Source organism: Neoarius graeffei, chromosome 17, assembly GCF_027579695.1.
Source record: "Neoarius graeffei isolate fNeoGra1 chromosome 17, fNeoGra1.pri, whole genome shotgun sequence".
Taxonomy (NCBI): domain Eukaryota; kingdom Metazoa; phylum Chordata; class Actinopteri; order Siluriformes; family Ariidae; genus Neoarius; species Neoarius graeffei.
The window spans coordinates 22,101,343-22,116,141 of NC_083585.1; the positions used below are offsets into that span (position 1 = coordinate 22,101,343).

The window sequence follows — 14,799 nt, forward strand, 5'->3', positions numbered from 1 at the left end:
AGTCCAAAGACATGCAGGTTAGGTTAACTGGTGACTCTAAATTGAGCGTAGGTGTGAATGTGAGTGTGAATGGTTGTCTGTGTCTATGTGTCAGCTCTGTGATGACCTGGCGACTTGTCCAGGGTGTACCCCGCCTTTCGCCCGTAGTCAGCTGGGATAGGCTCCAGCTTGCCTGCGACCCTGTAGAAGGATAAAGCGGCTAGAGATAATGTGATGTGTGTGATGTGATGTGGTCCACGGCAGGCGTCGCTTATCCGCGCGATCTTCACAAGACTTGTGCGAGACTTCGAAACGTGAAGTGTCAGCCAGGTGTCAGTGCCGCCATTTTGAAAACTGTTTTCCAAACGAAGTATTGCACAAAAACGAGTTTAAATGACGAGTACTGCCTACTTTTTTCAAACTTTCCTGATTGCTTTCAAAACAAACAAAACTTCCGGCTTGATTACATCAGCATTCGAAAGAGGACGCGCGCGTCTTTTGACGACGTTGGCGGACGTTGGTCACTTTGATTTCCGCTGTACGTTTTACTTCCGTCCTACGATGTCTCGCACAGGTCTCGACGAATCTCGTTTACGGCCATCGCTTTGACATATGGACTGATGTATATTTCAAACACTCGTAACTTGCTATAGCAGCGATAAAATAGCGATCAAAAGTATATTCTGATATTTAATAAAATGAGAGAATTTTGATTAAAAAAAGTTCTCCTTTAACACTAAGAGCATCTTAACTAGGAGAGCGAGAGTGTTCATTGTGCTGCTTGCTCTACCATTTAACGATGATCTTTGTGCTACTATGCTTTTGGGAATCTCTGCACTGATCAGTTTGTTTTCATCACACTGCGCCGTGAACCATGATTCGTTCACCAAATACCCAGCCACTGGGGTTACACAAGCCAGCGCATACTTGGCGCCAGTCCCAAGCCCGGAAAGACTGGAGAGGGTTGCGTCAGGAAGGGTGTAAAAATCTACGCCAAAGGGGTTGAAAATCACTTGTGGTGAAACCCCTGTATTCTTTCCCCTGTCACAAACTGCGATCGATGTGGCAATTAAATTAAATAGAACACTAACTGTCCAAGCTGAGACTTGCATTCAGGTCCAGCTTTTGCTCTGTCTGCTACTGCGAGGTTGAATTTCTCATTAATACGACATGAGCGTCACTGGAAAATGGTGAGGGAGGAAAAACTTTTGCTCTCTTGTTTTTCTTTCAGACCTAAAAGCAAATTGAGATTTGTTAAATTTTTCTGAGTAACCGCACTAGCAACATCCTGATATAATGTCAAAGCAGCGGACACTTGCTATCTCTTCACCGAAAAATCACAAATACAGCACAAACTAATAAATTAGCACCGGAATCAATCAAACCATCACACATTTAAATATAAACACGTTTCAGGGTGGCGTTTTCCTTTAACTGTGCGTTTCAGATCTCTGGGCTTCTTTGGTCAGGTTGTTGGGACCACGCATCACCAGTATTTATTTTCCTTTTTATATACATTTGAATATGTACACTACCGTTCAAAAGTTTGGGGTCACCCAGACAATGTTGTGTTTTCCATGAAAAGTCACACTTTTATTTCCCACCATAAGTTGTAAAACGAATAGAAAATATAGTCAAGACCTTTGTCTGGCCATTTTGAGCATTTAATCGACCCCACAAATGTGATGCTCCAGAAACTCAATCTGCTCAAAGGAAGGTCAGTTTTATAGCTTCTCTAAAGAGCTCAACTGTTTTCAGCTGTGCTAACATGATTGTACAAGGGTTTTCTAATCCTCCATTAGCCTTCTGAGGCAATGAGCAAACACATTGTACCATTAGAACACTGGAGTGAGAGTTGCTGGAAATGGGCCTCTATACACCTATGGAGATATTGCACCAAAAACCAGACATTTGCAGCTAGAATAGTCATTTACCACATTAGCAATGTATAGAGTGGATTTCTGATTAGTTTAAAGTGATCTTCATTGAAAAGAACAGTGCTTTTCTTTCAAAAATAAGGACATTTCAAAGTGACCCCAAACTTTTGAACGGTAGTGTACATCGGTTTTTGCCCCCTAACCAGTAACCGTCAGCAGTGCATGAACAACAAGGGCCAATATTACACAGTGCCATTTTACCTACACTAATGCCAATTCAATACCGCCCCCTGCTGGTCACAATTTTAAAAACTGACAAGTCTTTAGTCATCAGTTCAACCTGAAATGACCACAAGTGGTGTTTCCTAAAGGGATTTAATAAAACCAGGACATGTTTGACCTTAAAGCAGGACCCAAAAAAAAAAAAATGCTATGAGAAGGAAGTTTGACTAGCAAAGAATTCCTTCTTTTCATTGCACCTGAACTTGTCCTTGGTGACGCGTCAATTGTTTACGGTACTAAAACAACCGATTCAGCAAATATAATCCGTCACAAGGAATGAGGCAGAAATGAATGTTCAATGCAAAATTATACATGCTCAAACTGAATTTTGGGCTTTTAAAGTGCCTTGATGTATCAGTATTTTACTGATTTATTTTATAGGTAGATGTTATAGAATTGTGTAAAAGAATATTTTTCTACGAAAATGTTGAACGAGTATGAAGAATTTTTTTTTTAAATAAAATCTGTTCCACAAAGCCTTCAAAGTTGTCTTGTCTTTGTTGAAAGAACCTAATAAATAATTCACAACAACCCAAGACAAATGGGAGAAAAAGCGATCCTCTGCTTCCTGTGCCATGTATTTAAGTCATTCCACGAAATCGAGTTGTACATGAGCTGATGGATATAAGCCATTGAGTGGAATAACTGTTTTATTCTGTCCACATTCACTGGATTTTGACAAACGGAGCATTTTTATTGTTTGCAAATTCGATAAATAAAAACTTTATACAAAACATCTGACAATCATTTCTGCTTAGGATGTTAAACAAACTGGAGAAATGGCGAGCAATTTGTAAAAACTGTTTAAAATTCTTTAAAAATAAAAAATATATATACATTCTTACCATTAAATACTTTATTCCATATTTTGTTGCTTTTTTTGGGAGGGGTCTTCTTTCGGGTTTTTTTTTTTTTTTTTGGCGGTTGGCAAACTAACTTAAAGGTGCATTACCGCTACTGACTGGGCTGGAGTGTGGAACAGGAGATATTGGAGGGGGGTATTCTTTTAGCGATTTCTGTTTCTTTTAAATACTTTACTTTTGGGGGGGGTTGTTTTTGAGTCGAGTTTTTATTTCGTCCTCGGTTGATTCAGTAACACGCTCCACCATTTTGTTTCTCTCTCCTCATGGTATATGAGCTGATAGCTTAGTAGTAGAGTAGCCAATCGGGGGTCTTCTTTTGTTTTTGTTTTTTTTTTGGTGGTTGGCAAACTAACTTAAAGGTGCGTTACCGCTGCTGTAGTGTGGAACAGGAGATATTGGGGGAGGGGGTATTCTTTAAGCTATTTCTGTTTCTTTTAAGTACTTTAATTTTGGGGGGGTTTTGATTTCGAGTCGAGTTTTGATTTCGTCCTCGGTTGATTCAGTAACACACTCCACCATTTTGTTTTTCTCTCCTCACGGGAAATGAGCTGATAGCTTAGAGTAGCCAATCAGAGTGTGTGATTGCTCATATCCAGCGAATGTGGATAGAATAATTTACAGATATTCTTTACCTCCTGTGTGCATCATTTGTACACGGATCTGCTTGAACTTTTAGTTGACTTGCTGTACGTCCTAAACAACAGCCTGCTAGCCTGGTGGACTCGCTAATCTTATTTAAAGAAGAAGAAACCTTTGTCACATGCACACTTCAAGCACAGTGAAATTCATCCTCTGCATTTAACCCATCTGAAGCAGTGAACACACACCCAGAGCAGTGGGCAGCCACACTAGAGTGCCCGGGGAGCAGTCAGGGGTTCGGTACCTTGCTCAAGGGCACCTCAGCCCAAGGCCACCCCACATTTGCCTCGTGGGGGGTTGCCATGTGATAATCTGGTGGCCTGTCCAGAGTGTATCCTTCATCTCATCTCATCTCATTATCTCTAGCCGCTTTATCCTGTTCTACAGGGTCGCAGGCAAGCTGGAGCCTATCCCAGCTGACTACGGGCGAAAGGCGGGGTACACCCTGGACAAGTCGCCAGGTCATCACAGGGCCGACACATAGACACAGACAACCATTCACACTCACATTCACACCTACGCTCAATTTAGAGTCACCAGTTAACCTAACCTGCATGTCTTTGGACTGTGGGGGAAACCGGAGCACCCGAAGGAAACCCACGCGGACACAGGGAGAACATGCAAACTCCGCACAGAAAGGCCCTCGCCGGCCACGGGGCTCAAACCCGGACCTTCTTGCTGTGAGGCGACAGCGCTAACCACTACAGCACTGTGCCGCCCCTCTTGGAAAATAAAATACATTATTGTACCTTTAACAGTACAACAGCTTGTCACTGGGTCAGTACCCTCTAAGGTACTTATTTGTCCCTTTTATATACTGCTTGGGAAGATTTATGTACCCTTTTGATCCTAAAAAGGTACACATTGTTTCTTTGAAGTCCAATAATGAGCCTTAGGGGGGTATATTAGTGTAGCTTGTACCTTGGGGGATGGAAATGGACTCCTCCTGTACCCCTATTTCTGACCGTATGCTCACTATTTACAGGACAGGCTCCACCATGACCAGGATAAAGTGGTTACTGAAGATGAGTCAGTACTTGGTATGTTGCTGTACAGAGCAGGAATTGATGAGTAGATCCTGGGCCTTGGCGGCACGGTGGTGTAGTGGTTAGCGGTCGCCTCACAGCAAGAAGGTCCGGGTTCGAGCCCTGTGGCCAGCGAGGGCCTTTCTGTGCAGGGTTTGCATGTTCTCCCCGTGTCCGTGTGGGTTTCCTCCGGGTGCTCCGGTTTCCCCCACAGTCCAAAGACATGCAGGTTAGGTTAACTGGTGACTCTAAATTGACCGTAGGTGTGAATGTGAGTGTGAATGATTGTCTGTGTCTGTGTCAGCCCTGTGATGACCTGGCGACTTGTCCAGGGTGTACCCCGCCTTTCGCCCGTAGTCAGCTGGGATAGGCTCCAGCTTGCCTGCGACCCTGTAGAACAGGATAAAGCGGCTAGAGATAATGAGATGAGATGAGATCCTGGGGCGGGAACCAAAGCAGGGCCCTCCTTCCTACCCTGCTACACATGAACCAAGTAATCAATGGCCAGTAGTGACAGCTTCTTGAGTCTTCGTTCTCATTTTAGTTCCGTATTTATTTTTAACCTGACCAATTTGCTCTTGAATTCCTTTCTTTTTAAGTTTTTTTTTTCCTTTTTTCAGCACATTTTGTGTGGGTTCAGTGATCCATGCTAATGAGCCAGTATTTGGATTATGTTTATAGAATAAATCTGCACTATGAGGGTGAGCTGAATCTATTTGACAGTTTAAGGTGTTTGGGACTGTAAAATGTCCAGGAGGTGCAGTAGAGTTTTTGAGCCAGAATAAAATAAATAGTGAAATTAATAATAAAATAAATTCATGAATAAAATGACAATAATTCTTAACAAAATAAATTAAGAAAATTAGTCAAACTAATAATAAAATAAACATATGAATAAAATGATTAATAAAATAAGTAAAATAAATAGCTGAATTAATAAAATAAAATTCATTAATAAAGCAATGATAAATTAATAAAATAAGAAAATAGTCAAATTAATAATAAAAATATTAAATAATAAAATAAATGGTAAAATTATGATTTAACTAATGAGCCAATATTTGGAGAATGTTTACAGAATAAATCTGCACTATGAGGGTGAGCTGAATTTATTTAAGGTGTCTTCGACTGTAAAATATCCAGGAGGTGCAGAAGAGTTTCTGAGCCAGAATAAAATTGTCAAATTAATAATAAAATAAATGTATTCAGAAAACAAGAAAAAATTAACTAAATAAATTAGTAATAAGTTAAATTAATAACATTAAAATAAGATAAATAAAATGTCATCAAATTAATGCAGTAAAATAAAATTTATTAATAAAACAAAGTATTGATAAAATTATTTAATAAGAGTCACATTTATAATAAAATTGCTAATAAAAATAAAATAAAAAAATTAACAAAATAAATTAGTAATAAGTTAAATTCATCTCATCTCATTATCTCTAGCCGCTTTATCCTTCTACAGGGTCGCAGGCAAGCTGGAGCCTATCCCAGCTGACTACGGGCGAAAGGCGGGGTACACCCTGGACAAGTCGCCAGGTCATCGCAGGGCTGACACATAGACACAGACAACCATTCACACTCACATTCACACCTACGCTCAATTTAGAGTCACCAGTTAACCTAACCTGCATGTCTTTGGACTGTGGGGGAAACCGGAGCACCCGGAGGAAACCCACGCGGACACGGGGAGAACATGCAAACTCCACACAGAAAGGCCCTCGCCGGCCACGGGGCTCGAACCTGGACTTTCTTGCTGTGAGGCGACAGCGCTAACCACTACACCACTGTGCCGCCCTAACATTAAAATAAGATAAAATGTAGTCGAATTAATAAAATAATTTATTAATAAAACAATGAAAAAGTATTAATAAATTATTAAAATAAGTCACATTTATAATATTGTTAATAAAAATAAAATAAAAACAAATTAACAAAATAAATTAGTAATAAGTTAAAATAATAATAAAATAAAAATATATTCATAAGATAAATAAAATATAGTCGAAATAATAAAATAAGACTTATTAATAAACTAAAAAAGTATTAAAATATTACAATAAGTCAAATTTATAATAATGCTAATTTAAAAAAATACATTATTAATAAAATAAGTAATAATAAAATAAATGGTCTAATTATGATTTAACTAATGAGCCAATATTTGGAGAATGTTTAGAGAATAAATCTGCACTGTGAGTGTGAGCTGAATTGATTTATTGGACTGCAGAATGGGGCGGCACGGTGGTGTAGTGGTTAGCGCTGTCGCCTCACAGCAAGAAGGTCCGGGTTCGAGCCCCGGGGCCGGCGAGGGCCTTTCTGTGTGGAGTTTGCATGTTCTCCCCGTGTCCGCGTGGGTTTCCTCCGGGTGCTCCGGTTTCCCCCACAGTCCAAAGACATGCAGGTTAGGTTAACTGGTGACTCTAAATTGACCGTAGGTGTGAATGTGAGTGTGAATGGTTGTCTGTGTCTATGTGTCAGCCCTGTGATGACCTGGCGACTTGTCCAGGGTGTACCCCGCCTTTCACCCGTAGTCAGCTGGGATAGGCTCCAGCTTGCCTGCGACCCTGTAGGACAGGATAAAGCGGCTAGAGATAATGAGATGAGATGAGACTGCAGAATGTCCAGCAGGTGCAGTGGAGTTTCTGAGCCAGCAGGGGCCGCTGTTGTTTTCAGCTGTGTGGGCGGAGCTTCAGCGCTCTGCTGCTGTTTCTGTCCAAATGCTGCTTTTGTTTGGCGGTGACTCGCGCGCGCGCCGTCTCCATAGAGATGAGGGAGCGGAAGGCGGTGACAGAGGAGGAGGAGGATGAGGATGAGGCCCGGACACAGGCGGAGACGGCCATTACTGCGACTCCACCGAGCGACCATGTAATTCAGGTGATTATTGCTTTTAAAGGATGGCTGTGCTTGTGTGCAGGGGGTCAGGGGGCTCTGAACAACAGACCATTCAAAAGGGATTCGATCTTGACTGTTAGATTGATAGCAGGTGGAGGTGTAGGGGATAGAACATAAACACACTCTCTCCATGTAAACTCGTACAGACCAGCTGTCACTTCTTCTTTACACTGGAGTTTTATTGGTCATGAATGGTGTGTGTGTGTGTGTGTGTGTGTGTGTGTGGACACACTTGATAGAAATGGGACAATCTCATGCCTTTATTTCAGAGTATTAAACAAGAAGCAAGTATAATAATAGTAATAATAATAATAATATACAGTATAATGATCATTAGTGTCCTGTTATGTCATAATGTGTATGCAAATTTTCCCCCTCTGTAGCAAATATAATATCATGCAGTGCCTCTATCTTTGAGAAAGACAAACTGGAACATGTCTCTGTTGGTACGGTATGTGAGACTCGTAGCTGCCTTGCCATAGTTACTTTTGGTCTAAATGTTTTTGGCATGAGCCAAATCTGAATTGAGTCTGATCTGAGGCATTTCTCAATCCCTGCTGTGCAACGCTACTGTGTTCCTGCACACATGGGAGTGGTTTGAGGTCAGAGTAGGACTTCCAGTACTTGTATGATTTTATATGATACAGATTAATCTTTGACAGTTTAGAAGTCTTACCAAAGTCTCCAACATTGGCATGCTTGTGTTTGGCAATAAGACAGCGGAGTGATATGTTTTTTGTTGGTTGTTGTTGAACGTCTCAGCCCACAGCTCAAAGATGTCGCCGCTGGTTCTTGGAGTAGGTGTTTGCTTGGCTGGGTGGATCGCTCTTTATGCGCTGCTGTGTTACACAAACAGCTCTTGTAGCTATGAATGGAACTGTCGGCTGGTCACACTGTTTCACGGCATCCTCGCAGTGTGTATAACTGCCTACATAGGCTACATAGATGGACCGTGGCCTTTCACCTACCCAGGTACAAACTCCGATACGCTATAGATCAACTCTGCATAAACAGTCTATACATGTAACTATAGCTGATTATTATTGGGTTTATTGATTTTTCAGGAGGTTTTTTTTTTTCAGAATTTGAGAGATTTATAGATAGATATAGTACAAACAGAAAGACTTTTATTTTTATATATATATATATATATATATATATAACATAAAACAGCTATGAAAAAACTCTTTCTTTAAGGAACTAGCATTGAAGGATTATACTGGATGAAGTTTGCTTGACAATCTTTTCCTCATTTCGTGCATCACTCGGTGAAAATGTGGATTTAATTGCATTTAATCGAAACCTGAAATTTAAGTTACCTTTACTGAACTTTTTAAATTCATGAAATATACCAGTGACTTTAAGGCCCTTTACTGATATTCATTAAAGTAGTAGTGGCTTTAAGTACATCTAAATGTTAAATTTATTACCTTTAATTGACACCTAAAATGTTCTTTTTGTTAACGAAACAGCATTTCGTTATCTTTTAGTAGGCAGATCAGGTGAAAATTCAAATTCAGTCCAAACTGCTGGAAACTGCTCTCGTTGAATGGAGAACAACATACTTTAAAGAGAATTAAAATATGTTTATCCGTTCTTGAGATATTATAAATCAAAGAGTGAAAAAACGGCTTAATTTTTAGAAAGCTGCCGTAATATTCTGTCTGAGGATCACATGGTCCAAAATGGACCTCATTAACCAATGAGATCAAATGTTTTTTTTCTTAATAAATTTTCTCAAGATATTTACATGGAAATTGGCAGGAACATAGATGGTTGTATACTGAATACAAAGTTTGAAAAATTAGTAAAAACCAATTATTGAAATCAGTATTTAAGTAGTATTAATTATGCTGATTAGGTAAAAACGTTAAGTCTGTACACTCAATAAAAAAGTAATAAAAGATTATTTCTAATCCCCTCTTTGTGCTCTGTAGGGCTTTGTATTTCTCAAAAGTAGGGCCTGTTAGTGTTTATATGAAAGAATATAAATGATAATGTTCACAGCTTTCAAGGCGAACCTCGAAAAAACTGTGAGATCCACATCCAATAAACAATTCCAGTTAACTGAACTGAAATTGACACTCGCGTTTCTGACTTCCGGTTTTTTAGAATCTCATTCCGACCACTAAGATCTCAATATTTTTCATCCAAACAACGACAGTTCTCATCTCATCTCATCTCATTATCTCTAGCCGCTGTATCCTGTTCTACAGGGTCGCAGGCAAGCTGGAGCCTATCCCAGCTGACTACGGGCGAAAGGCGGGGTACACCCTGGACAAGTCGCCAGGTCATCACAGGGCTGACACATAGACACAGACAACCATTCACACCTACGATCAATTTAGAGTCACCAGTTAACCTAACCTGCATGTCTTTGGACTGTGGGGGAAACCGGAGCGCCCGGAGGAAACCCACGCAGACACGGGGAGAACATGCAAACTCCGCACAGAAAGGCCCTCGCCGGCCACGGGGCTCGAACCCGGACCTTCTTGCTGTGAGGCGACAGTGCTAATCACTACACCACCGTGCCGCCCACAACGACAGTTATATTCTAAAATACGTAGTTATTTGTTCACATGAATCAGTTTGATGTGAAAAAATAAGTAGGTAAAGCTATGAAAACTCACTTCAGAGTCTCCCGTGAATCGTAACATCAAAACTAGCAGATGAAAAATTTTGCTGAATCCTTCATCAGAAACAGTGAGAGCGAGAGAACATCCCTATAAAAGTTATCTGACTGATATTCACGAGTAATCCAGTCGGAAACCAATCGAGAGAGAGCAAGAGAGCCTGACCGCTTTCCCGTGACTCAAGAAGAAAAGCACCGGTAGTTTCCTGACGTCCTGCGAGCAGAGAGTGAACTCTGTTGTACCAACTTCAACCTGCCGTTACTCCCAAAGTACTGAACAGACCTTAATGAGATTTTCAAGAGTTAAGCAATGACAGATTTGGAAACTTAGATGATGCATGAACAATTTTCACAGCACGGCCAGCAAGCATTTGATGTACACTACCGTTCAAAAGTTTGGGGTCACTTTGAAATGTCCTTATTTTTGAAAGAAAAGCACTGTTCTTTTCAATGAAGATCACTTTAAACTAATCAGAAATCCACTCTATACATTGCTAATGTGCTAAATGACTATTCTAGCTGCAAATGTCTGGTTTTTGGTGCAATATCTCCATAGGTGTATAGAGGCCCATTTCCAGCAACTCTCACTCCAGTGTTCTAATGGTACAATGTGTTTGCTCATTGCCTCAGAAGGCTAATGGATGATTAGAAAACCCTTGTACAATCATGTTAGCACAGCTGAAAACAGTTGAGCTCTTTAGAGAAGCTATAAAACTGACCTTCCTTTGAGCAGATTGAGTTTCTGGAGCATCACATTTGTGGGGTCGATTAAATGCTCAAAATGGCCAGAAAAATGTCTTGACTGTATTTTCTATTCATTTTACAACTTATGGTGGGAAATAAAAGTGTGACTTTTCATGGAAAACACAAAATTGTCTGGGTGACCCCAAACTTTTGAACGGTAGTGTGAAGCCTACTTGAAGAAGAAGTCATGGAAAGTCACTTAAAGTTATACTATAAGAATTCTTAAAGTTATAAGTAAATACACTGAAATTTACTATCTCGTAAACGTTTAGGATACTTTTAAGAATATTTCAGGATTCCTAAAAGTAGGTGATGTTGACTGGGTTAAAAATGATGTAAGGTGAAGATGAAGACAGTATTTGATATAGATAGCTGACAGAACATGTGAGGATACTTTTTACAGAAGATTATTAATACAAATAGACGAAATAAACCAAAGACCTCCATATTAACTAACAGCTTTAACATGCACAGATTTACAAAAGAAATGTAAAAAAAAATGTCGACTTTTGATGTGTTATTATTTATGAAAATAATTTCCAGGCATGAAGAATTCCCCTCTCCAAATCACAGCAATGGTGCTCAGTCTCGGCTACTTCATCTTCGATATGGCCTGGTGTGTGTACTTCCAGACTGAGGGTCTGGTAATGCTCGCCCACCACACCATGAGCATTCTGGGGATTCTGCTGACCCTGTGGCTGGGTGAGTCGGGCATCGAGTCCTGCGCCGTGATCTTCGGCAGCGAGATCACGAACCCTCTGCTGCAGACCCGCTGGTTCCTGAAGCACTCTGGCCGTTACAACACTTTCCTAGGAGACTTGGTGGATATCTTATTCGTGCTTTTGTTTATCATTATGCGAGTATTCGTTGGTGGTGCCATGCTGTACTGCGAGCTGATCTCACCCAGGCCAAAGTTCATCATCAAGTGTGGTGGCGTGGCCATGTACGTCCTGTCGTGGGTGTTTGTGGCTGACATTTTCCGTTTTGCATACCGTAAAGGCAGTGTGAAACTCCAGCACTGGAAGAGTTCAGCACAAGTATATGCTGAGACCAATGGCCAAGAAATTAAAAGGGACTAACAGGGAAGTCTGAGTTCTTTCCAACCTGGACATCCTTTCTATCAGTACAGACACCTTGACAGTTGGTTTTCAGATCTAAGCTTTGTCTAACTTTGTTTACTATTTTTTTTATGAACATAACTGGAGAAGAATATGACAAACACTGGCTTTTATAACTGACTTACACTTTAAATAGTAGTTATTTTGCTTAATTGTTTAAGATTATAATTGTTTAAATTTTTTTAATGTTAAATTGATAACTTTTCTAACAAAAAAACCTAACTGGGCCCGATCTATTTTAGATAGAAATTTCAAAAGCCTGGTCCTGCTGAGTGGCTCCCAAATCACATCTCTCACTTGGAGCACTGAAGCAGATCTGATCAGGAACAGGTGGAGAATGGTTTTAAGGTAAAATGGGAATGAGATTAAAATACTTCAAATGAATTCTTTAAATAAGCCATGGACTTCGATGTTACACTTAGAAGACATTTTTTTGTGTCATGTCTTTTATTTTTTTTTATAGAAATCAATAGTTATTCCACGAAAGCACCGAGTTGGCGATAAGCCATGTACGACGAGATTGAGTGGAATAATTGATTTATTCTATCCACATTCACTGGATTTTGAGAAACAGAGCATTTTTATTTTTTGCAAATTTGATAAATAAAAACTTTTCCAAAACGTCCGACAGAATAATTTCCGCTTAGAATTCTCGTAGTCGGCGTGACGTCACGAACACATGACAACAGGCGCCATATTTGACTAGGTGAAAACATGTTTTACCCAACTTTATTAGTGTTCGGTGTTTTAGTAAGATTTTGTTAGTTTTAGCTTAATATACTCGTAGAATGTCCTACCAGTATCAAGATAGTTTAGCTGCTGAGGATCTAGCTCGTTATAAATTGAAAATCAGTGTTGTTGGACTGGAGTTATGTCCGTACAAGCAAGGGTGGGACAGGTGTCAAAACAATGGTGACTTATGGGTTTTTAGAGACAGATTTATATTATGAAGCGTCAGCAAGTTTTCAGAATGTTTATTGTGGCAAATTCACCTATTACTGCTCATACATGTCAACCTTTGGTCAATCAAACCTGTATAACCAACCTCCAAAATCTGTATTTCCCTTATAAAATCCGTATAAGATGCAAATTAAAATAATGTACCTAAAATTTGAATGATAATCAACAATGATGTATCCCAGTTACTTTTTATTCAATATTAATAACAATAAACCTTCAGAATGAATACAAAGCTCCAATGTTTGACAAAAACACAAAGTGTTATCAGCGTAGTTACGAAGGAAATACTTCGTTGTTTGGAGACAGGTTTCACCGAGCGGCTATTATGTGCGAGACTTCATATTAACCACAAAGCCAGAAAAATCTGTTCGTAAAATTACGTTATAATGACCAAATACAATGAAAAGTATTTTTTCAGTCTCACCTGTGAAAGGTAATCCCATGTGATCTCGTTTGGATGGTAAACCTGTTGGTACAGTTAAACGCAGCACACGAATGAGGCATCTTTATTCTCGGGCGAGGATGACGTATGATTTTACGCAGAAGCCGGCATCTATGACTTCACGGTTGGCGGGATTCTCGCAATGCGGTGTGCGCATGATCAAAAGTGGAACGAAGTCTCGCTACCACAAGATAACGCGCGATTTCATAAGACTCTTTATTGGCTGTGTGTGGTGTACAGTACGTTTGTAAATGTTATGCGTTCTTTTATCATCGTGGGAATTGATTATAGCTCTAAATAAATATTGAAGTTTTTTTTTTTAAAGAATCCGTATAACTTTATTTATACGCCCGTATACTACGTTTATTGAATCAAATCCGTATAAAATACGGACATTCCGTATAGGTTGACATGTATGACTGCTCATTTGTCGGCAGTTAATTCATAAAATAACAGAGCTGTTACTATCACTAAAAACTCATGTCTATTATAAATCCTTTTCTTCACTTACCATTGATGAAATGATGACCACATACATATGTATAGTTAGATTTGGGTTCCCATAACTTTCCATAGTTAACAGATCCATCAGCTCTCACTTCACACCTGTTTACAGCCCTCAACCATTTTTCTCTCCTTTTACCCGATAATGGTATCATATGAAACTTTAAACCTTCATTTTTTATTGACTTGGCTGTACAGCCTGCTACACAACACCCTTTAGGCATGCTAATAGCATAAACAACTCTCAGATTTGAACTAAATTGCTACAATACACAAACAGGCTTCTCCCTCCCTTTCACCTAAACCAATATGGCGGCTGGGTTGTCATGGAAGTCACATGACCAGTGACCCGGATGTCCGACTTTGAGAATGTAAACAAACCGGTGAAATGACAGGAGAAATTTGTGAAAAATGCTATAAAAATAAGTTTTGTAAAATAAAAGAGATACTTTCTTACCATCAAATACTTTCATTCCATATTTTGTTGCTTTTTTTTTTGTATTTTTGGGGGGTTTGGTTTTGAGTAGAGTTTTTATTTCATCCTTGGTTGGTTCAGTAACACGCTCCACCATTTTGTTTTTCTTCTTCTTTTGTTTTTTTTTGGCATTTGGCAAACCAACTTAAAAGTGCATTACCACCACCGACTGGGCTGGAGTGTGGAACAGGAGATACCGGGGGGGGGGCCCCTATTAAGGTATTTCACCTGACGTCACAGGGTCACGTGACGCCCCGGTGTCCGCCATTTTGAACGTCAAGCTAGCTAATGTCAACAACAGTAGCTGGTATGTTACTGTAGCAATGTTTACGTTCAGTCATTTGGATGACTGTTAAAACCT

The 14,799-nt window shown here is 39.7% G+C and overlaps 1 protein-coding gene across 1 annotated transcript; it reads left to right on the plus strand.

Annotated features, from left to right (window-relative positions):
• The first annotated feature begins 7,437 nt into the window (after positions 1–7,437).
• tlcd5a (TLC domain containing 5a) lies at positions 7,438–14,427 on the plus strand. The gene is made up of 3 exons (XM_060898055.1): positions 7,438–7,545; positions 8,326–8,535; positions 11,483–14,427. Exons 2-3 carry the CDS (start codon positions 8,340–8,342, stop codon positions 12,016–12,018), a joined length of 732 nt encoding a protein of 243 aa, XP_060754038.1. The 5' UTR covers positions 7,438–7,545; positions 8,326–8,339; the 3' UTR covers positions 12,019–14,427.
• The last annotated feature ends 372 nt before the right edge of the window (positions 14,428–14,799 follow it).